At 46.6% G+C, this 21,849-nt stretch overlaps 1 protein-coding gene across 3 annotated transcripts in view; it reads left to right on the top strand.

The window, feature by feature from the left end:
* nr3c2 (nuclear receptor subfamily 3, group C, member 2) overlaps positions 1-21,849 on the top strand; it is a 536,228-nt gene that overhangs the window by 406,476 nt on the left and 107,903 nt on the right. For all 3 annotated transcript variants that reach the window (XM_038791961.1, XM_038791962.1, XM_038791963.1), the window contains exon 6: positions 20,031-20,175. In XM_038791961.1, the coding sequence (XP_038647889.1) occupies positions 20,031-20,175 (145 nt within the window). The remainder of the gene's footprint in view (positions 1-20,030; positions 20,176-21,849) is intronic.

The following is a 21,849-nucleotide window of genomic DNA, read 5'->3' as shown; positions in this document are numbered from 1 at the left end:
TCCCTCCAAAGGACAGTATATAGTCCCGGAGGTGGTGTATGCAAATTTGAAACACAGTGCTCTGGATGGCGTCAGATCAATGTTCAGTCCAATTGAAGCATCTCCTTCATATCCAGCTCCCTTGAGACAAAGGCCAACATTACATAAACTTGTTGAATCATTTTTTGTACCTGTCCACCAGCTTTAAATGATTTCTGTATTTGGATTCACAAATCTCTTTGCTCATGTTTAATTCCTAGTTCCTTGAGTAAAGAATGAGTAAAATTGGGATCATTTAATTTTCTTTCCCTATCTTTTAAAAATGTTCCAGCCCATCTTTATTCTCCATTAGCTTTGATTTTTCTTTCTGCCTGCGATATTTTTTCATTTTTCTAATTTCCTTCTCACTAATTGCTGGACCTGCCAGAGACACATGAATGTTCCCAATGGTTCGATTTGCAGCCAGAGGCAGTGGGAACATTGTTGCAATTCTGGCAGAAGCAGTTATGGCTGGCAAAAATCCCAAAGACTATTTCAAACCACAAACATGGAAAACACCAATGTAAAGCCATTTATACCAGAGGATTATGCTAGATGGGGATCTTTGTAGATGTGTGTAGGATCCAGGCAAGCGACCACGAGGACAGGGCCTGTACTGTGCTGTACTGTTCTATGTTCTAGTAAACCCCTCGAAGAAGCGATATTGAATATGGAACAAAAAGGTATAATCCACAAATATCAAGTTACACTCACCACTCCCCGAATGGTCTCCCACCGCGACCCACACTAAACGTGCTCACTATGGAACTTTGTTCCCGTTTAGTGGAAAGGCGCCCGTTATCTACTGCCTCTGAGATTCAATTTGCTTTTCAGAAAATATTTTATTGAAGCATTTGTAATTTTCACAGGTTAACAAATTTTCCTTAAAGAAGTCGATGAACGGCTGCCTTACCGGGCGAACCCCTGGGTTGAACCTCTCAAGGTGAACTTAATTTTTTCCAGACTGAGAAACCCTGCCATGTCGCTGACCCATTTGGCCTGACTTTGGAGGCTCCGAGTCCCTCCATCCCAGCATAATGCGTCTCCGGGCCACCAGGGAGAAGGCCAGGATATCGGCCTCCCTCCCCTCCTAGGCCCCCCAATCTTCCGATAGCCCAAATATTGCCATTTCCGGACTCAGAGTCACCCTCCCTTCCAGGACCTCTGACATGACATCCACAAATCCCTGCCAGAATCCCCTCAACTTTGGACACGCCCAGAACATATGCACGTGATTCACCAGGCCTCCCCTCACAGTGTCCGCACCTATCCTCCACTTCCTCAAAAAAACCTACTCATCTGGGCCACAGTCATATGAACCCTATGAACCACCTTGATCAGGCTAAACCTGGCACACGGCGAGGATGAATTAACTCTCCTCAAAGCCTTTTCCCATATTCCAATTGCAGCTCCACTCCCAACTCTTCCTCCTACTTCCTCTTCACCTCCCCAATTGGGACCCCTTCCCACTCCTTTAATTCCTTGTACATCTCCGAGCCCCTCCCCTTCCCAACTCCCATTTTTGACATCACCTTATCCTATAGTCCCCTTAGGGGGAGGCGAGGAAAGCTTGGAACCTGCCTCCGAACAAAGTCCCGTACCTGCAGGTACCGAAATCCGTTCCCACCCGGCAACTCAAACTCCTCCTCCCATGCCTCCATGCCACCCACCAGGTACATACTCGTGCGACTCGGCCAACGTTGTCTACCTCATACGCTGCAGGAAAGGATGTCCCGAAGCACGGTACATTGGCGAGACCATTCAGACGCAGCGACAAGGAATGAATGAACATTGCGCGACAATCACCAGGCAGGAATGTTCCCTTCCAGTCGGGGAACACTTCAGCAGTCAGCCTCTGATCTCCGGGTAAGCGTTCTCCAAGGCGGTCTTCAGGACACGCGACAACGCAGAATCGCCGAGCAGAAACTTCTAGCCAAGTTCCGCACACATGAGTGCGGCCTCAACCGGGACCTGGGATTCATGTCACATTACATTCACCCCCCACCATCTGGCCTGGGCTTGCGAAATCCTACCAAATGTCCTGGCTTGAGACAATTCACACCTCTTTAACCTGGGGTTACCCCTGTCTCGGGATCTGTAAAGATTTAATCACCTGCTAATGCTCGCATTCTAAGCATTGTCTGGCATCTTTGAATTTGTCTATATAGATGTTTCTGGAACATACCTCTTCATTCACCTGAGGAAGGAGCAGTGCTCCGAAAGCTAGTGTTTGAAACAAACCTGTTGGACTTTAACCTGGTGTTGTAAGACTTCTTACTGTGTTCACAAATCCCGTCTGATTCTCCCCAATTACCTCCAGAATATAGTCCTCTATACGTGTGGCCAAGATCTTTGTTAGCAATTTAGTTTCTACGTTCAAAAGGGAGATTGGCATGTATGATCCACAGCTCTCTGGTCCTCATCCCGCTTCAAAATGAGGGAGAATCTTGCTTGTGATAACGTTAGGGGGAGCACTCCCAACTCCTTTGACTGATTAAAAGCCTTAACCAGGAGTGGCTCCAGTCACCCAGAAAACATTTTGTAGAACTCCACCAGGTAGCCATCGGGTCCCGGGGCCTTACCTGATTGCATTGCCCCTAATCCATCTGTCACCTCCCCGAGCCCAATTGGGCCCACCAGGCCTTTCACCAGCTTCTCATCTACCTTCTGGAACTTTAGCCCCCTCAGAAATCACTTCATACCCACCTCCCCAGCTGGTGATTCCGATTTATAAAGTGGACTATAGAATTCACACATAATTCACACACCTGGGTCCACCACCACCTTCCCCCTCATATCCTTTACCTTCCCAATTTCTCTCGCTGCCTCCTGTTTCCTTAGCTGATGTGCTAACATCGTACTAGCTTTCTCCCCATATTCGTACACCGCGCCGTTTACCCTCCTCAGCTGCCCCTCTTCCTTACCTGCGGACTGGAGCCCAAATTTCATTTGAAGTCTCTGACACTCCTTCAGGAGCTCCTCATCTGGAGACTCCGCATATCTCCTGTCCACCTGTGAAATTTCCCCTACCAGCCTGTCCAACTCCGCCTGTTCCGTCTTCTCCCTGTGGGCCCGAATCGAGATGAATTCCCCTCTGATAATCGCCTTCACTGATTCCCAAACCACCCCAGCCACGGTGTCACCCATGTCGTTGCTCTTTATGTACCCTCGGATGGCCTCCCTCACCCGCTCACAGATCTCATCCTCCGCTAGCAGCCCTACATCTAACCTCCATTGCGGACGCTGGGTCTTTCCCATGCTCATTCGTAGGTCTATCCAGCGTGGGTGTGATCTGACACCACAATTGCCGAATATTCAGTGCCCGCCACCCCACCTAACAGAGTTTTATCCAGTATGAAAAAGTCTATCCTGGAACACACCTTGTGCACATGGGAGTAAAATGAATACTCCTTGCTCCTTGGCCTCCCGAATCTCTGCGGATCCACCCCTCCCATACGCTCCATGAACCCCCGGAGCTCTTTCGCCATTCTGACACCTTTCCTGACCTGGAATTCGACAGGTCTAGTCTCGGATCTAGAACCGTGTTACTATCTCCCCCATAATCAGCCGGTGTGAGTCCAGATCCGGAATGTTCCTCAGCACCCTCCTGACAAATGCAACATTGTCCCAGTTTGAGATGTATATATTCACCAACACCACAGCCATTCCCTCCAGCTTCCCACTGACCATAACAAATATAGCCCCCTCCCCCCCCCCGCCCCCCCAGGTCGGCCTCTATCTTTCCCACATCGAATGCCAACTTTTCGTTAAGCAGAATTGCCACCCACCTTGTTTTAAAGTCCAATCCCGAATGAAACACCTGCCCGACCCATCCCTTCTTCAATCTAACTTGGTCTCCCAGCTTCAAATGTGTCTCTTGCAACATGGCCACGTCCCCCTTCAGCTGCCTCAGGTGTGCAAACACGCAGGTCCTTTTGACCGGCCCATGCAGCCCACGTACGTTCCACGTGACCAACCTGGTCAGGGGGCACTCTATCCCCCTCCCCTGTTGATCAGCCATGGCCTTTCCTAGGCCAGCCCTTGGCCTATTCCCCACACCTCACCTGGCCCGCCCCCCTGCAGGTACCGTCGTCCACTCTCCTCCAACACCTTGAAATCCCCTCTTTATCAGCAAGTCTAACCCCCCCCCCCACCTCGCTTCATTGATCGTCAGCTCACCCCCCACTTTGCTTCCGTGGACTAGCCCTCCCAGCTAGCCTGGCAGCCCCTGCCCCTGGCGCCTATTATCCTACCATCTGCTAGTTCCCCTCTTCCCCCCCCCCCCCCCACACACTCTTAGTATAAGAGCAAAAAAACAAACAAACAGTCCCTCCCCAGGTCCGACACAAAGGCCCACCCCTCTTCCCTTAACAGAATCTTATCTAGTCAAACAGAATCAAATGAAAAAGACCGGAAAAAAGAAAAATGCAGAATGTGAAACATCCTTTCAAACATCGCAAATTAAATCAAAAGTTAAAAGTCTAAGATTTTTACAAAGTAAAACATCACTCCTCGCTCGGTTGTCCACAGTCAAGGTTCAAGGTCCTTATTGTCCCATCAAATTATTGTCCATCATAAAGTCTGCCAAGCCCTCCAGCGAGCCAAAGTACAGCTCCCGATCCTTATAGGTCACCAATAAACGGGCCGGGTAAAGCAATCCAAACTTTATTTTCTTCTCATTCAGGGCCTCCTTGACTTTATTAAAAATTGCCCTCCACTTCGCGAGTTCTGCTCCCAAATCCTGATACACCCGGATCTCAGCAACTTCCCACATGCACCGTTTCATCAGCCTGGCCCACCTCATGATGCATTCCATATCTCGGAACCGATGCAGCCATACCACCATCGCCCTCGGGGGCTCACGCCCCTGGGGCTTACGCATAAACGCCCTGTGGGCGCCTCCAATAGCTTGGGGAACGAACCCTCCCCTATCAACTTCACCAACATCTTCCCCACATACGCACCAGCATCCGATCGTTCCTTCCCCCCTGACAGACCAACAATCCGGATATTCTGCCTCTGAGAACAATTCTCCAGGTCCTCCACTTTCTCTAGCAGTCGTTTCTGTTGGTCCTGTAACATCCTGATCTCCGCTGCCATCGCAGTGGACTGCTCCTCTTGTTCCACCTCCAGCTTCTGTCCCTGGGTTGTCAATCTCTTCTCCACACGGTTCGATCACAGCCTTGATCGAGTCCACCGCCCAGGTCAGGTCGTCCGCACTGTTGAGTGAACTTCTCGGTCAAGAAGCTCACCAACTGGTCTGTCGACCATTGAGCTGGCGAGGCCAGACCCTGCATCCCTGCCATCGCCTCCTTCTAACTCTGGTCCTCATTTCCAACCAACTTTTAATTTCTCCTTTTTCGATTTTTCCTCGGGCGCATCTCCGTAAAGTAGGGGTCATTTCCTTCTCTTCTCGCTTTTACATCTTTATTTTGAAAAATTCCTGTAGAAATCCAGCTTAAAAGCCACAAAAAGACCACCAAGAGCGGGAGCTGCCAAATGTGCGACCTTTCAATCCATAGTCACCAGAGGTCTTTATATTCAATTTTAACAGACTGCAGAGAGACTGGCTGTGGCAATCATTGGAAGTCTTGGCTCTTTACACTTATTAACTTAAGAAAGGAAGAGCATGACTTTTATTTCTTATGCATTATTCTGTGTTTAGTCTTTGATTAATACTGCTTTCGCCACAATTATTTTCAAATAATACATATTTACTTCACTAGGATGGTATGGGTGAGAGTTTTCCAGCTCCAGGTTTCCCCACAGGGAAAGTCTTCCATCCTGACAAATTCAATGGCAGTTGCATGGATTGGCTATCCCACCACTGGAGAACCTTTGGCAGGGTTGATTTTGGCAGGACCGGAAGATCCTGTCCTGTAGCTTTCTTAATTTCCCACCTGATAAATACAGACTATAGCTTGTGAAGAGCATAAATAAAGGCCTGCTCCTGATAAGAACCCTTACCACTCACCTAGCACATTTTCCACAGACAGGATGCCCTTTCATGCCCAGATTAGGTGCTGAAGGGGATCTCAGCCTACTGTGTGGACAGTTATCTGAATTTCTCCCAGTAAGCATGCAGTAGGTGTCTCCTCAGGACTATAAAAAATACAAGAAAAAATAACATATATTTCCAGAGAACTGCAAACAATCTCAGCCTAGTATTGCAGGTGGGGTACACTAATCCTTCATAAGCTTGAAATTAGGCAAATCATTTCCGATGACTCACTAGTTCTCTTGAGCCACTGGCAACATAAACTCTGGGATATGCTGCTGGTCTTTTTGGGGGTGGATTGAAGCTAAGCACCTGGCTGGTGTGGTATTATCATAACTGCAAGTACTGCAAGGGTTAATGAGATGTCTAGAGTAGCTACCAGAGGGAGCTACAGTTACAAGTATATAAGGCCTTGGGGCGGCAGGGGGGGTTAGAAGGCAGTAGAAGATGGTGAGGCATAGAGGACGGTGAACACCACATGGTCCCAGGACTGGTTCCTAATGCAGAAAAGTCGGGTTTAGGGAGAAAGAATCTCCTTTCGAAGAAAAAAAAACTTGGGAGGAAAAAATTTCAACCAGACTCCAGGAACAACAATCAGACTCCAGTAGCAACAACCAGCAGCATCACAAAAAGAAATACCCAGCCGAAGTTTCATGGAGGGCCTGCAGACTCCAAAGTCATTCAGGACATCGGGTAATGTAGATGTGAACTGGAAAATTTGCAAACAAGCGTTTGAACTGTACCTATCAGCCGTAAACCTCTAAGCAGTCAGTGAGAAGCAAAAGATTGTGCTGTTACTCAATTTGGCTGGACCACAGGCAATACACCTGTATAACTCATTCCACTTTGAAATGAAGTTGAAAAAAATCAGTGTAAAGTGGTCATTGACAAATTGGATAGCTATTATGAGCTTTAAAGAAATTAAAAACTGAGGGAACGACTGCAAAAGTAACAAACAGCAATGCTGGAGGATTCTATTAAAATGTCCCGTGCGAGTAAAGCAACTAAAAATATTTGTTCCAAAATGTTGAATTGGGAAAGTGATGGAAAAGGTTTTGACTTCGTTGAAGCTGTGGTGCAGCTTGAAATTCAGCATGCTGGAAAAGAAGGCCAGTTTGTGCAAGCAAACAAGAAAAAGCACGCTTTGGAAGTCGGACATTTCGCACATGCGCAGTTAAAGAAAAGGCGCGATCCGGAAGATGACCGTTCTGCGCATGCGCACAATGTTGCGCAATCACAATGGACCTTTGCACATGACCTCACGAACGTGATGACATGTAGATTTTGTGGCCACATCCACTTAAAGAAAAAATGCCTGGCAATCGGAAAAACAAGTTTAAAATGCACCAAACACAATTATTTTGCCTCGCGTGGCAGAACATTGATTGAATTTCAACCAACAGCTGAAGAAGACTTTTGCAGCAACATTGAACTAGCAGTTTACAGCATGAAAGAAGCAGACAACTTCAACCACTATAAGAATACTAAAGGTAAATCTTACATTAAGAATATTACTCAGTTTTGGCAGGGATATCCGGGTTAACTGATCATTTCGCTAGTAACACGATTTAAAAAACTGAATAGTACTCTAATAAAGATAGATGAATCCAATACATCGATGGAGTGGCATATTGTTGCGACATTGGATAGCAGTAATCTGACAGATGAGCAACAAGTAGAAGAAGACTATGAAGGTCTATCTACTTTATTGCTGAGCCAGAAGAAGACGACTATGAAGGTCTATCCACTGTAATTTGCCAGTAATGATAGCAATGAAGAAACAGATGATGAGCAACAAAAAGAAGACTATAATGGTCTATCCACTTTATTTGCAACTATTGATGAAGTGATCACAAGTAGCATACAAGCTGTGCAGGACAACAGTGAGACTGACAGATCTCAGCTGGACTGCACAAAGGCTGACAATCAGTGCAACAGTGAACAGATCAAGTGAGAGCACATCAATTGTGAACAGCCAACAAGAACATAACAATGAAAGTGCAACGCTGATCAGATCAATTGGGAGCACATCAATTGTGAACAGCCTAAGGGCAGCACGGTGGTGCAGTGGTAGCACTGCAGTCTCACGGCGCCGAGGTCCCAGGTTCGATCCCGGCTCTGGGTCTCTGTCCATGTGGAGTTTGCACATTCTCGCCGTGTTTGAGTAGGTTTCGCCCGCACAACCCAAAGATGTGCAAGGTAGGTGGATTGAACACACTAAATTGCCCCTTAATTGGAAAAAATGAATTGGAAAAAAGGTACATCCGATCATCCAAAGGGAACTGATATCACAAAGTTCAAAGATACATCTGATAATCCAAAGGTTACTCAAAGTAAAAAGGTTAAAAATGAAGCAGATCAGCCAAAAGGAACTGATCTTGAGCACACACAGAGTAACTGCGGAACAACAGAATTTAAACAAAGGTATGGGTGTGAAACCAAAGGACAACTAAACAACGCATTGCAATTTAATGACAACAAGGTGTTTGAACTTGTAGTAACACTTGACAAACCATACAGAATGGAAAGCAATCCAGATGATAACCGAGCAAGGGACTGCAGGACAGTGTGTGAAAAACAGCTACCGTTTGAGATAGAACAGACACATCAAGTTCACGCACGACGGCACACCAGGAAGAAAAGGGCATTGTTTAAACAGAAAAGACATCATTCAAACAGTCTAGAAGAGTTGGTCCTTGCAAAGAAACCAATATAGCAAACAGGTTTTTAGGGTAAAGGAAACACGAAATCGACACCACAAGCACAGAAGAAAGGCAACAAAGGTTGAAACCAGTTGAACACCTGATCGATGGAACTGATGACTTATTGGTTATGTGCCACACTACCACAGTGAAGACTTAGTACAGACTCAATTTGTGGACTGTAAAAAGTTTTAAAATTGTTAACTACTGCACAATATCAGCTCTCAATTACATGTTAAGAATATGCAGTGTTCTTAATGTTGGTAGAAATCTCTAAACATCTTTTTAAAACAAAAGGGGATGTCATCATATGTATATTGACTGGAATACAAAAATAATAAGTTCATTATAGGGAAGCACAAGTGGATAGCACTGTGGCTTCACAGCGCCAGGATCCCAGGTTCGATTCCACGCTGGGTCACTGTCTGTGCGGAATCTGCACGTTCTCCCCGTGTCTGCGTGGGTTTCCTCCGGATGCTCCGGTTTCCTCCCACAGTCCAAAGACGAGCAGGTTAGGTGGATTGGCCATGATAAATTGCCCTTAGTGACCAAAAAAGTTAGGAGGGCTTATTGGGTTACGGGGATCGGGTGGAAGTGAGGGCTTAAGTGGGTCGGTGCAGACTTGATGGGTCGAATGGCCTCCTTCTGCACTGTATGTTCTATGTTCTAATTATGAATACTAACTAATAGTAAACGTGCAATGTTATGGTTAAAGAAAAATATCACAACCTAAGATATAATCATTTTCTTTTACAAAAGAAGGGGTATATGGTATTATAACTGCAGGTACAACAAAGGTCATTGAGATGTCAATCACTAGTAGCCACTAGTGGGAGTTACAGTTACAAGTATATATGACATTGATGCTAAGGGTTGGGCCTGTTTGAAGGCAGTAGAAGATGGTGAGGCAGAGGAGCAGTTGTGTACTTGAGAATTCTGAAATTAGAGATAGCATTATTTAATATAGTAACCTTGTACTTTAGGAATGTGTATGAATCCTAGTTACTAGTGTTAATAAATTAGTTTTGTTGGTTAACAAAGCTTGGTGTTCTTTATTCAACACTATGCATCCAAGCAATCCAAATAAAGCAAAGTTGAATACAGCACAGCTGGGACTGAGATATGCCAAAGATATTATTTTTTAAAAAATACTTTTATTGAAAGATTTTCATTTTATGACAGACTTATCTGCTAAGTAAAGCAACCACAAAAAAAGTAATAATAATAGCAAGCAGGAAAAGAAATGGTAACTAAAATAAGTATTATACATATTTGAACTTGTTCTAGACACTGCGGTTAAACTATACATTGGGCTATACATTTTGCCAGTGTGGTCTATATCAGCAGATTATGACCGGCATGGTAACTTTACGGTTTGAAGGGAAAAAGAGCCCTGATGTCACCTGGGGGGGGGGGGGGGGGTGGATAGTCCCAGTGTCCTAGACCAGGCCCACTGAGAGGGTGAGAAGCCTTCTTCTTTTAGGATGTGCTTCTATAGTGCCACTCATGAGCTCCCGCGCCTTCGTCTTAGTGTATACATATCGCTTCCCATGTGTTCTGGGTGCTACCTTTCCAGCCCACACAACCGCCATGATTAACGTATCTACTTTGGTGAAGAATGCCTTGGGGTTGAACATCGGGAGAGATTTGAATAGGAAGAGGAACCTTGACAGCACGTTCACTTTTATTGTCTGCACTCTTCCCGCCAGGGAAAGCCGGAGCAAGTCCCACCTCTGCAAGTCTCTCTTTACCTCCTCCTTTAGGGTAGAGAGGTTCTACTTGTGGAGCCGTGCACAGCCGTGGAGTATCTGAATCCTCAGGTACTTGAGTTGGCTGGGGCCAGTTTGAATGGTAGCATACCCAGCTCTGCTCTTCCTCCATGGTTGTTCACATGGAAGATTTCCCTCTTGTTCAAGTTAAGTCTGTATCCCAAGAAGGCTCTGAACTCCCTCGGGAGTTCCATTATCATTCCAGGCTAGAAAAGCTGGCTTCGGGGTTCAAGACGTAGAGGAGGAGATCATCCATATAGAGTGAGACTCTGTGCTCTCTGTCTCCCCTCTAGATGCCTCTCCACCTCTTCACTGATCTGAGAGCGACAGCCAGTAGCTTGAATGCCAGGGCGAACAGCAGCGGGGACAATGGGCATCCTTGCCTCGTGCCTCTGTGCAACTGGAAGTAGCCAAAGTTGGTGGTGTTTATTTGTTTGCTCGCCATGGGAGCACTGCACAGCATTTTCACCCACGAGGCTGATCCTGGCCCAATCCCAATCTGTTACAGTATCTCCTTGAGGTAACTCCATTCGACTCTGTCAAAGGCCTTCTCTGCTTCAAGGGTGATGATCACATCTGGTGTCTCCTCCCTGTGTGGGGTCATGAGCGCGTTCAGTAGGCATCTGATGTTTGCTGTTAGCTGTCTGCCCTTAACTAACCCGGTCTGATCTTCCACGATTACTCTGGCAAGAAACTCTCCAGTTGCCTCGCCACAGCCTTCAGCAGGACTTTGACATCAGTGTTCAGGAGCAAGATGGGTCTGTACAACCCAATTTCCATTGGGTCCTTGTCCTTTTTGAGTATCAGTGATATCGAGGTCTGTGCCAGAGTAGGTGGGAGGACTCCCCTCGAAGTTCATTGAACATCTGCCACAGGTGTGAGGCCAGTGCTGCCGCAAAGCTCTTGTAGAAGTCCGCCAGGAACCCATCTGATCCCGGTGCCTTCCCTGACTGTATGGAGTTAATGCACTCCATGACCTCCTCCACAGTCCTAACAGTGCTTCTATTCCCTGTCCCTTTTCCTTCCCCACTGTCGGTATATCCAGCTCGTCCAGGAATTGTTTCAACTTTGAGTCCTCCTCTGGGGGCTCGGAAGTGTACAGTTCCCGCTAGAAAGTTGCGAAAGCCCCATTAATCTCATCCGGAGTGGTTACCAACCTACCGTCCCATCCCTTACCTGTGCTGTCTCCCTCATGGCCACCTGCTTCCTCTGTTGGTGCGCCAGTAGGCGGCTGGCCTTGTCCCCCATGTCTGGGGGAGCTGGTTCACTGCTTTCCCAATGGAGAGCAGGTCAAATTCCATTGTAGCTTTTTTCTCTCTGCCAGCAGCTCCATGGTCGGGGCCGTGGAGTATCGCCGATTTACTCTCAATATGGAGCCAATCAGCCGCTGCCTGGCAGCCTTTTCCTTCCTGTCCCTGAGGGCCTTACACACTATTATTTCCTTCCTTATCACTGCCTTCAGTGCCTCCCCGAATGTGGAGGTGCGACCTCCATATTTTGGTTATATACCCATCGATGGCTTGTGACATTTTATGACAAAACACCTCATTAGTGAGAGTGTTGTGTCTAAACTTCATGGGGGACGCTGGCCCTGGTCGTCTCCAACCTCATACCCATGTAGTGAGTTGCGAGGTCCAAGATTACTATTGCGGAGTATTCTACCCCAACCACCCCTGGAAGCACAGATTTCCCCAGTACAAAGAAGTCTATACAGGAGTAGGCTTAATGGACATGGGAGAAGAAGGAGAACTATTTCTCCCTTGGGTGGTTGAACATACATGGGGTGTCCCCCCCACCCGCCCCTCTGCTCCATGAAGGCAGTTAGTTCCCTAACTATTTCTGATTTAGCCCCTAATCTAGAGATGAACGTGTCTGCCTTTGGGTCTTACATATCATAAGACCATAAGACATAGGAGCAGAATTAGGCTACTTGGCCCATCGTGTCTGCTCCGCCATTCAATCATGGCTGATATTTTTCTCATCCCCATTCTCCTACTTTCTCCCCATAACCCCTGATCCCCTTATTAATCAAGAACCTGTCTATCTCTGCCTTAAGCACTCAGTGAATTGGCCTCCACAGCCTTCTGCAGCAAAGAGTTCCACAGATTCACTACCCTCTGGCTGAAACAATTCCTCCTCATCTCTGTTTTAAAGGATCGTACCTTTAATCTGAGATGATCTTGTATGTTTCAATAAGATCCTCTCTCATCCTTCTCAACTCCCAACGAGTACAGACCCAGAGTCCTCAAACGTTCCTCATAAGACAAGTTCTTCATTCCAGAGATCATTCTTGTGATCCTCCTGTGGATCCTTTCCAAGGCCAGCACATCCTTCCTTAGATACAGGGCCCAAAACTGCTCACAATACTCCACATGGAGTCTGACCAGAGCCTAATACAGCCTCAGAAGTACATCCCTGGTCTTGTATTCTAGCCCTCTTGATACGAATGCTAACATTGCATTTGCCTTCTTAACTGCCGACTGAACCTGCACATTAACCTTAAGAGAATCGTGAACAAGGACTCCCAAGTCCCTTTGTGCTTCTGCTTTCCGAAGCATTTCCCCAAACTAGAAAATAGTCTATCCCTACATTCCTCCTTCCAAAGCGCATAGCCTCACACTTTTCCACATTGTATTTCATTTGCCACTTCATTGCCCACTCTCCTAGCCTGTCCAAATCCTTCTGCAGCCCCTTTGCTTCCTCAATATTACCTGTCCCTCTACAGATCTTTGTATCATATGCAAACTTAGCAACAGTGCCTTCATTACCTTCTTCCAGATCATTAATGTATATTGTAAACAGTTGTGGTCCCAGCATTGACCCCTGAGGCATACTACTAGTCATCGGCTGCCATCCTGAAAAAGACCCCTTTATCCGCACTCTTTGCCTTCTGCCAGTCAGCCAATCCTCTATCCATGCCAGGACCTTACCCTTAACACCATGGGCTTTTAACTTATTTAACAGTCTCCTATGCGGCACCTTGTCAAAGGCCTTCTGGAAATCTAAATAAATCACTTTCACTGATTCTCCTTTGTCTAACTTGCTTGTTACCTCTTCAAAGAACTCTAACAGATTTGTCAGACACAACCAACCTTTGACAAAGTTGTGCTGACTCAGTCCTATTTTACCATGCACTTCCAAGTGCTTCGTGATCTCATCTTTAATAACAGACTCTAAAATCTTACCAATGACCAAAGTCAGGCTAACCGGCCTATAATTTCCCACCTTATGCCTCCCTCCCTCCTTAAACAGTGGTGTTACATTAGCCACCTTCCAGTCCTCTGGGACCCTTCCTGCCTCCAGTGATTCCTGAAAGATCATCACTAATGCCTCCACAATTTCTTCAGCTATCTCTTTTAAGACCTTGGGGTGTAGTCCATCTGGTCCACGTGACTTATCCACCTTCAGACCTTTCAGTTTCCCAAGAACTTCTCCTTAGTAATAGTCACTCCACTCACCTCTGCCCCCTGTTTCTCCTGGAGCTCTGGCATCCCAATGGTGTCTTCCACTGCGAAGACTGATGCAAAGTAACTATTCAGTTCGTCTGCCATTTCTTTGTTTCCTATTATTACTTCTCCAGCCACATTTTCTAGTGCTCTGTCTATTTTTGCCTCTCTCTTACCTTTTATATATTGAAAAAAATCTCTTCCTATCTTCCTTTATATTACTAACTATCTTGCACTCGTAGTTGTCCTATGCTCGCTTTTAAAGGCTTCCCAATACTGTTGAAGTCTCCCCATGATTAGTTGGTGGGAGTTGAGGTCGGGATCTCCGCTGTGGTCTTTTTGATGAACTTGGCACCATCCCAGTTTGGGGCGTATATATTTAGAAGTACCACTGGGATCCCTTCTAGGATCCTATGAAACATTACGTATAGTCCCCCTGGGTCTATCACCGTGTTCGTCGCTGTAAAGGATGTCCTTTTGTTAAACAGTATGGACAACCCCCTCGCCCTTGCATCAAAGCATACCTGATATGTCTGTCACACTTAGCTTTTCCTTACCCACAGTCGGTCCTTCTCTCTTAAATGCATCTCCTGAAGAAAGACAATGTCAACTCTCAGGCTTTTGAGATGGTTGAAGACTGTGGGTTTTTTCACTGGTCCATTCAGTCCCCTCACGTTCCAGGTGACCATTCTGATAGGGGGGTTTCTAGCCGCCCCCCACCCCCCGCGTGGGTTCAGCCATAGTTACCTCATGGGCATGCCCCTGCACGCCGGTGTTTCCCTTTGTTCTTGGGCCACCCAAAGTGGCCACCATTGCCGTCCTCTTTCCGGGCATCTACCCGTGTGACCTGTGATAACCTGCATTCTACCCTTCCACCCCTCCCCTCCCCCAGCTATTCCCCCACATCCAATGAGCCCCTCTCTGCCTGTGAAGTCCCCTTTCACTTTCCTTGTTCCCCATTAATTCCCTGCCCCCGCTTACCCACCCACCCTATTTTCCTTTTGCCCCCTTCCCCCTGGATTGCTGCTTTACCCTCCTTCCCCACTCCGCTCCCTCCCTCTCATATGAACTCATTCACTTTCTCCAGCGTGCAGTAATTGCCGTTTTTATCGTTGTACACCACCCATATTCTTACCACGTACAACAAGCCAAATTGCACCTTGTTTTGAAACAGTTCAGTTGTGACCCTATTAAACTTTGCCCAGCTCTTGGCCACATCAGCTCCAATGTCCTCGTATATGCAGATGGTGTGTCCTTCCCACCTACATGACCACGTGCTCCTCACCCAGCCCCTTGTCCTGGAACTTGTGGAGCTTCACTCTTATTGTCGATGATGGTTCCCCCAACTTGGATTTTTGTCAGAGTGAACTGTGGGCCCTGTCCATCTCTGGCGGCTTGGTAAAGCCCTCTTCCCTGACCAGTTTTCCTAGCATTCTCGAAGTGTATTGCTTCGGGTTCTTACCCTCTGCGCCCTCTGGTAGCCCAATGATTCAAGGATTCTGTCGGCGAGACATGTTTTCCTGGTCGTCCATCTTCCCCTTTAGTAGCTGCCGGGCTGTCATGAACCTTGCCACCTCGGCCTCGAACGAGGCGATCTGCTTGTCCGTGTTGATGGCTGCTTTCTCCAGGTCACCCTTGCTCCGCTTGGGTTTCCAGTATCCGCTCTGAGCATTGCTCCCTTTATAGGGGCCAGTGCAGCTTCTATTTCCGGTTTCATAGTCAACATGAGGTCCTCTTTTATCGTCACTCTGTACTTATGGAGCTCCACAGGGATAAACTCCATCAGCTTCTCCGTCGACAAGTGGGCCGGTGTTGGTGACCCTACTGGGTCCGCCATGCTCAGGTGTGGGTCGCCATGTGTGTCCCCCTGTTCTGGAGTTGGGGGCTTCCTCCCTTTGCTCTTGCTGGCCTTGTGGCCTGGCTGCTGGCATATCAATCAGTTGGGTAGTAAATGGGGGTTAAGTTGGGGAACTTTTCTGTACTTTTGATGCCCGTTTGATGGGTTAAGAAGGTCTAGTGGGAAGTTTTTAGGAGAGAGCCACCTTTCATGTGACCGCTCAGCTCATGGCCACCACTGGAAGTTGCCAGAGTCATTTCTGATCCTGCTGGTGCATTCCCACACAAGTTAGGGAAGGCTTTGATGGTTGGCCTTGATTTAAGTGTAATCTGTGGCAAGCTGTGCACACTATTCCTACATGAATGCGACTTAACATGGCCTTGTAGCAGCACATTAAAGAGCAGAGCTGGCCAGATTATGCAACAGAGTGACAGAAGGCATGATTTAACGAGTTGAAGACTTTGCAGCAGAAACATGAAAAACAATTCTGGTAATTATATAGACATAGAATTTACAGTGCCGAAGGAGGCCACTCAGCCCATCGGGATTGCACTGGCGCTTGGAAAAAGCACCCTACTTAAGCTCACACCTCCACCCTATCCCCATAACCCCACCTAACCATTTTGGACATTAAGGGCAATTTAGCATTGCCAATCCACCTAACCTGCACAGCTTTGGACTGTGGGAGGAAACCAGAACATCCAGAAGAAACCCATCAGACATGGGGAGAATGTGCAGACTCCGCACAGACAGTGACCCAAGCCAAGAATCGAACCTAGGACCCTGGGGCCATGAAGCAACAGTGCTAACCACTGTGCTACCGTGCCGCACCATGAAGGTTCAAAACTTCCAAATTAATAAAAAAAATAGTCCCAGAATGACATCCAGGGTTTAATATAACTTACTTTGGGTCTACCCATTTCTGGCCCTCCTCCTTCGCCGATCACTCACTGACCTGTGTGATTGTCCACCTAAGAAATTCCGTGCCACTGGTCATAAATCCTGTGTGTCCTTGCATGGCTGATGAGCCTGATCCTAGAGCCGATCTCCAACCACACACTTGGCATGTCTTTCCAGGAGGTGGGATCGGTCCTTGGACTTGAGATCACTTCCTTTCTCAGATCTCTTTTCCGGGTCTCCTCTTGCCATCTGTTGGGTGTTCTCAAAGAATTGTGTCCCTTCAATCAGGAGGTTCCTCCAGATGAAATGAAAATCAAAATCGCTTATTGTCACGAGTAGACTTCAAATGAAGTCACTGTGAAAAGCCCCAGTCGCCACATTCCGGCGCCTGTCCGGGGAGGCTGTTACGGGAATAGGTCTCTTCTGAGCAAGAGTCTTCCAGGTGTTAATGTCAGTGTTGCCTTTCCTTAGGGCTTTGAAGTGCTTCCTTTGTCCTCCTATTGTTCGGGAGCCTTCTTTGAGCTGGGTGAAGAAAATTTGCTTTGGTAGTCAGGACTTTGGCATCCTAAGCACGTGGTCAGTCCAATGGAGTTGGTTTTGGATGATCAAAGCCTTGATGCTGATGCTCTTGGCTCCTTCAGGCACTCTGATGATAGTACGGCTATCCTCCCAGCTGATACGATGAATCCATCTCAAACAATGTTGATGGTACATCGCCAGGGCCTTGAGGTGACATCTGTACATAGTCTCAAGTTTTTGATCCCATGGGTAGCGTCAGCTTCGGAGATCCTTCTCTGTGTTTGTGCTGTCCCAACACTATGGCTAATGAATGATCATTCTGTACCTGAGTGTCATCCTCCCAACTCCTGTTCACAAGGCAGAGTATTTTATACCTTTATCTTTCTATAGCCCTTTCTCTAATCTCTTCTTTTCAGTACTGTTAGTTGTGTCTGCATCTTTAGGTCTTAGACTGAAAACATGTTATTGCGGGTCTCGCAATTGGCTTGGAAAAACAAGTTTGCTAAGGTCCCTAAACTCCAGTTAGACTGGAAAACGTGTTATTGAAGGTCTCACTGGTGGTGTCCAGGAAAACAAGTTTGCTAAGATCACTAAAGAATTGGGAAATTAAACTCATTTCACAGCCTGGCTCTTCCACTCTTTCCCACAATGCCCTCAGTCACTCTCAGGTCGGGCCGCACACCAGCTTTCCAATGCCAGCCGCCAGGGTCCCAAGTTCAATTCCCGGCTTGAGACACTGTCTGTGTGGAGGCTGTGCGTTCTCCCCGTATCTGCGTGGGTTTCCTCCCGCAAGTCCCGAAAGATGTGCTATTAGGTGAATTGGACATTATGAATTCTCCCTCGGTGTACCCGAACAGGCGCCGGAATGTGGCGACTAGGGGCTTTTAACAGTAACTTCATTGCAGTGTTAATGTAAGCCTACTTGTGACATTGAAAATTATAACAAAATAAAATTCCTAGCACCTTCCTTTCCCATGGTTCCTTTCCAGAGTTTAAAAAATATATATTTTTATTCTCCGCCTTTTTCACAATTTTAGTTGCTTTCCAGAGTTGGCAGTCCTTTCCAGCTCTGGCATTGAAGTCACCCAAGGAGGATGATCTTATCTTCCTTAGGAATATTGGACAGTTTGGTGTCCAGGGTGGAGTAGAAGTCTTCTTTGGACGCATCATTGGCATTAAGGGTTGGGGCATAGACACTCACGACTGTTGCATGCTTTTTCTTGGCAAGTTATAGACAGAGAGACATGAAGCATTTGTTGATGCTGAAAGGGAGCTCTGAGACTCGGTTGATGAGTTTGTTCTTGATGGTGAATCCAATTCCATGCGTCCCAGCTGATCCCTTTGGTTTTCCTCCCCGAAAGATGGTGTAACCACTACCTTCTTCCCTCCACTGCCCTTCGCCTGCTCTTCAGATCTCTTGCAGAGCAGCAACGTCAATGTTGATGTGCCAGAGTTCACAGGCAACAAGGTCAATTCTCCATTCGGTTGATTGTTTTGCTCATTTTCCATGAGGGTTTGTACACTCCAGGTTCCAAAATTGGGTTTAACTTAAATTTTTTGATCACAGATAGATGAGTCTGCTGGACGCTCCAGCCTGGTTGGAGATGGAACAGACTATTTTTATGGGACCATTACTAACCCTCTCCCCATGCGGGGTGAGCAGAATGGATCCTGAAAGGGGCTACTCATTCATAAAGAAAGCTGTCAAAATGCTCTCCTGTTCCTATTCCAAGAGTGAAATAACTGAATCAAATTCCTCCGCCTACATGCCAGTCCGAAGCTTGGGACTTTCAAATGTCACGGTTTTGTCCCCCTCACCCCTCGCCGATTATTGCAGGGTTTGTTTGTGTGGGGGTTGTGTTGGGTTCCTCTAGGTAGCCGCCTTGTGCAGGACATCTTTTAACGTAGGAATGCCGTTGCACATCAGCAGACACACGTTCCTTGACAGAAGGTCGGTCCAATTCCAGTGGCAAGGGAACCTCAACAACTCAGGATTTCCCTGCTGCTGGAGGCTTCATCCACTTTTTGCAGCTGTTGATACCATATGAGTAGCTTCTGCCTGATCCGCTGTTGATGACTTGTTTTGGATTGTGCTTTGACTGGTTCCTCCCCTCCAACGTTACTGTCATGGGTGACCCTGCTGGGAGTTTAAAACTTGCAACGTCAGCACTCTCAAGGTCAATGAAACGCTCAAGCCTCTCCACCATGACAAAGTGGCAATCCACAGAAACATTCTGGCCCCACATCACCTGAGTGCCTGCTTTGCCAGTAATAATGAAAATGACACAAGGTATCTTAAAGTCATAGGATAACAAGGCTCCTACTGGCTTCCATCAGGAACACTGGCTGCCTAAAAATCAAGGAAGGCACAGGGAGATCACGCTCTGTTATGTCTTTGTATGCTCTGTAACATAAATAAATGTTAACATTGCTTTGACAGCACAGTGGCGCAGTGGGTTAGCCCTGCTGCCTCAAGCGCCGAGGTCCTAGGTTCAATCCCAGCTCTAGGTCATTGTCCGTGTGGAGTTTGCACATTCTCCCCGTGTTTGCGTGGGTCTCACCCCCACAACCCAAAGATGTGCAGGTAGCTGGATTGGCCTTGCTAAATTACCCTTTAATTGGAAAAAAAATGAATTTTTTTTGTACTCTAAATTTATTTTTTTTAAAACATTGCTTTGATAGCTTTATTGCTCTATTGCCAGAATCAGTTTGTATAGTGGGAGTGGAACTCAATTATGAAACTAAATTAAAAATAAAAATATTCAAACAAAAACATCGGGAATTATGGATGGAAAAATTATTTGAAGAAATCTTTCATGGCTATCATATTTTGTTTTACAGGATTCCGAACAATGGCACTTGATGACCAAATGACTCTGCTCCGGTACTCTTGGATGTGTTTAATGACATTTGGTCTTAGCTGGAGATCATACAAACACACCAGTGGCACGATGCTTTATTTTGCACCAGACTTGGTGTTCAATGAGTAAGTGTTTTATACTTTCATTTTTTTTTGCTTGCATGTTTTCAAATTTTCTTTCCAGACCATGAATATTGTTAATGTTGTTCATTAGGCAACCTACTGACAGGACACTCAACATCAGATTGATCTGTCTTAATCACAACATAAAAATTGCCCATAATTCTGTTTCCTGCACTAAACCATCTGTCTAGTTTGTTGCTCTGTAGCTGGAAGGGAAGCAGAAAGTGTTTAATTCCTGTTTGTTTGCCCTGTCCTGATATATATTGGTGATTTGTTGCAGCAAAGCTTTAATCCTGGTATAATACTGCTATGCATCAGTTGCAGTAGATTAGATGCAATTTATGGTCATGTTTGCAAAGTAATAATTAGGTGGAAAAAGCTATTCTCACTCAAAACATCTTATTAGCAACAATAAATTTGGGACAATAAAATTGTGGCACAAATATCTTACTGTGGAAACTTGTAAGAGGGAGTAAGTTGACATGACATGCAAAATGTAATAGGGTTAGATAAGTCTCTGACTGAGGCATTTATGATAGGCTCATAAGAAATTAACAAATAATTGCAAGCAGAAAGCCCCAAATTGGGCTCTGCGCCAGGTTGATCATGCGTCACCCGACTCACTCCACCCGGCGCGATCTGGATCTTGCCCTTGCTGGGAGAGATCCAGATCTGAATACTTAACTGAGACTTACTGCTCATTTAAAAACCCGGACGTTGGATTCACCTGGGTTTGGGACTCACTGGCCACACGTGGGAGACCTTGCCATTTAGTAATGGTCCACACAAACATGGCCGGACATAACTCTTCTGGGTGGGTCTCTCAGGTCATTGGAATACCCTGGGTGGCCGGGGACAGGGAAGGGTGGCATCCTGGCAACTCCCTGGACACCTGGCACTACAACCCAGACACCCTGGCTGTTCCATCCTGGAACTGCCAGGGTGCTCAGGTGGCACTGCAAGGATGCCAGGCTAACAGTGCCAGGGTTCCTGGATGGCATGTTGGCACTGCCAGGGGTCGGGCATGGGGTGGTACATGGATACATAGAAGATAGGAGCAGGAGGAGGCCTTTTGGCCCTTTGAGCCTGCTCTGCCATTCATCACGATCATAGCTGATCATCCAACTCAATAGCCTAATCCTGCTTTCTCCCTATAGCCTTTGATCCCATTCTCCCCAAGTGCTATATCCAGCCGCCTCTTGAATATATTCAAAGTTTTAGCATAATCTACTTCCTGTGGTGACGAATTCCACAGGCCCACCACTCTTTGCATGAAGAAGTGTCTCCTTATCTCTGTCCGAAATGGTGTACCCTGAATCCTCAGACTGTGATCCCTGGGTATGGACACACCTATCATTGGTAATATCTTCCCTGCATCGACCCTGTCTAGTCCTGTTAGAATTTTATAAGTCTCTATGAGATCCTCCCTCATTCTTATGAACTCCAGCGAGAACAATCCCAACCTAGTCAATCTCTCCTCATATGACAGTCCCGCCATCCCTGGAATCAGTCTGGTAAACCTTTGCTGCACTCCCTCGAGAGCAAGAACATCCTTTCTCAGAGAAGGAGACCAAAACTGCACACAGTACTCCAAGTGTGGCCTTACCAAGGCACTGTACAATTGCAGCAACACATCTCTGCTTCTATACTCGAAGCCTCTCGCAATGAAGGCCAACA

The sequence above is a fragment of the Scyliorhinus canicula genome, chromosome 3 (genome assembly GCF_902713615.1).
Source record: "Scyliorhinus canicula chromosome 3, sScyCan1.1, whole genome shotgun sequence".
NCBI classification, from domain to species: Eukaryota; Metazoa; Chordata; class Chondrichthyes; order Carcharhiniformes; family Scyliorhinidae; genus Scyliorhinus; species Scyliorhinus canicula.
Note: the sequence above shows the minus strand (reverse complement) of the source record. Positions and strands in the feature narration are given on the sequence as shown.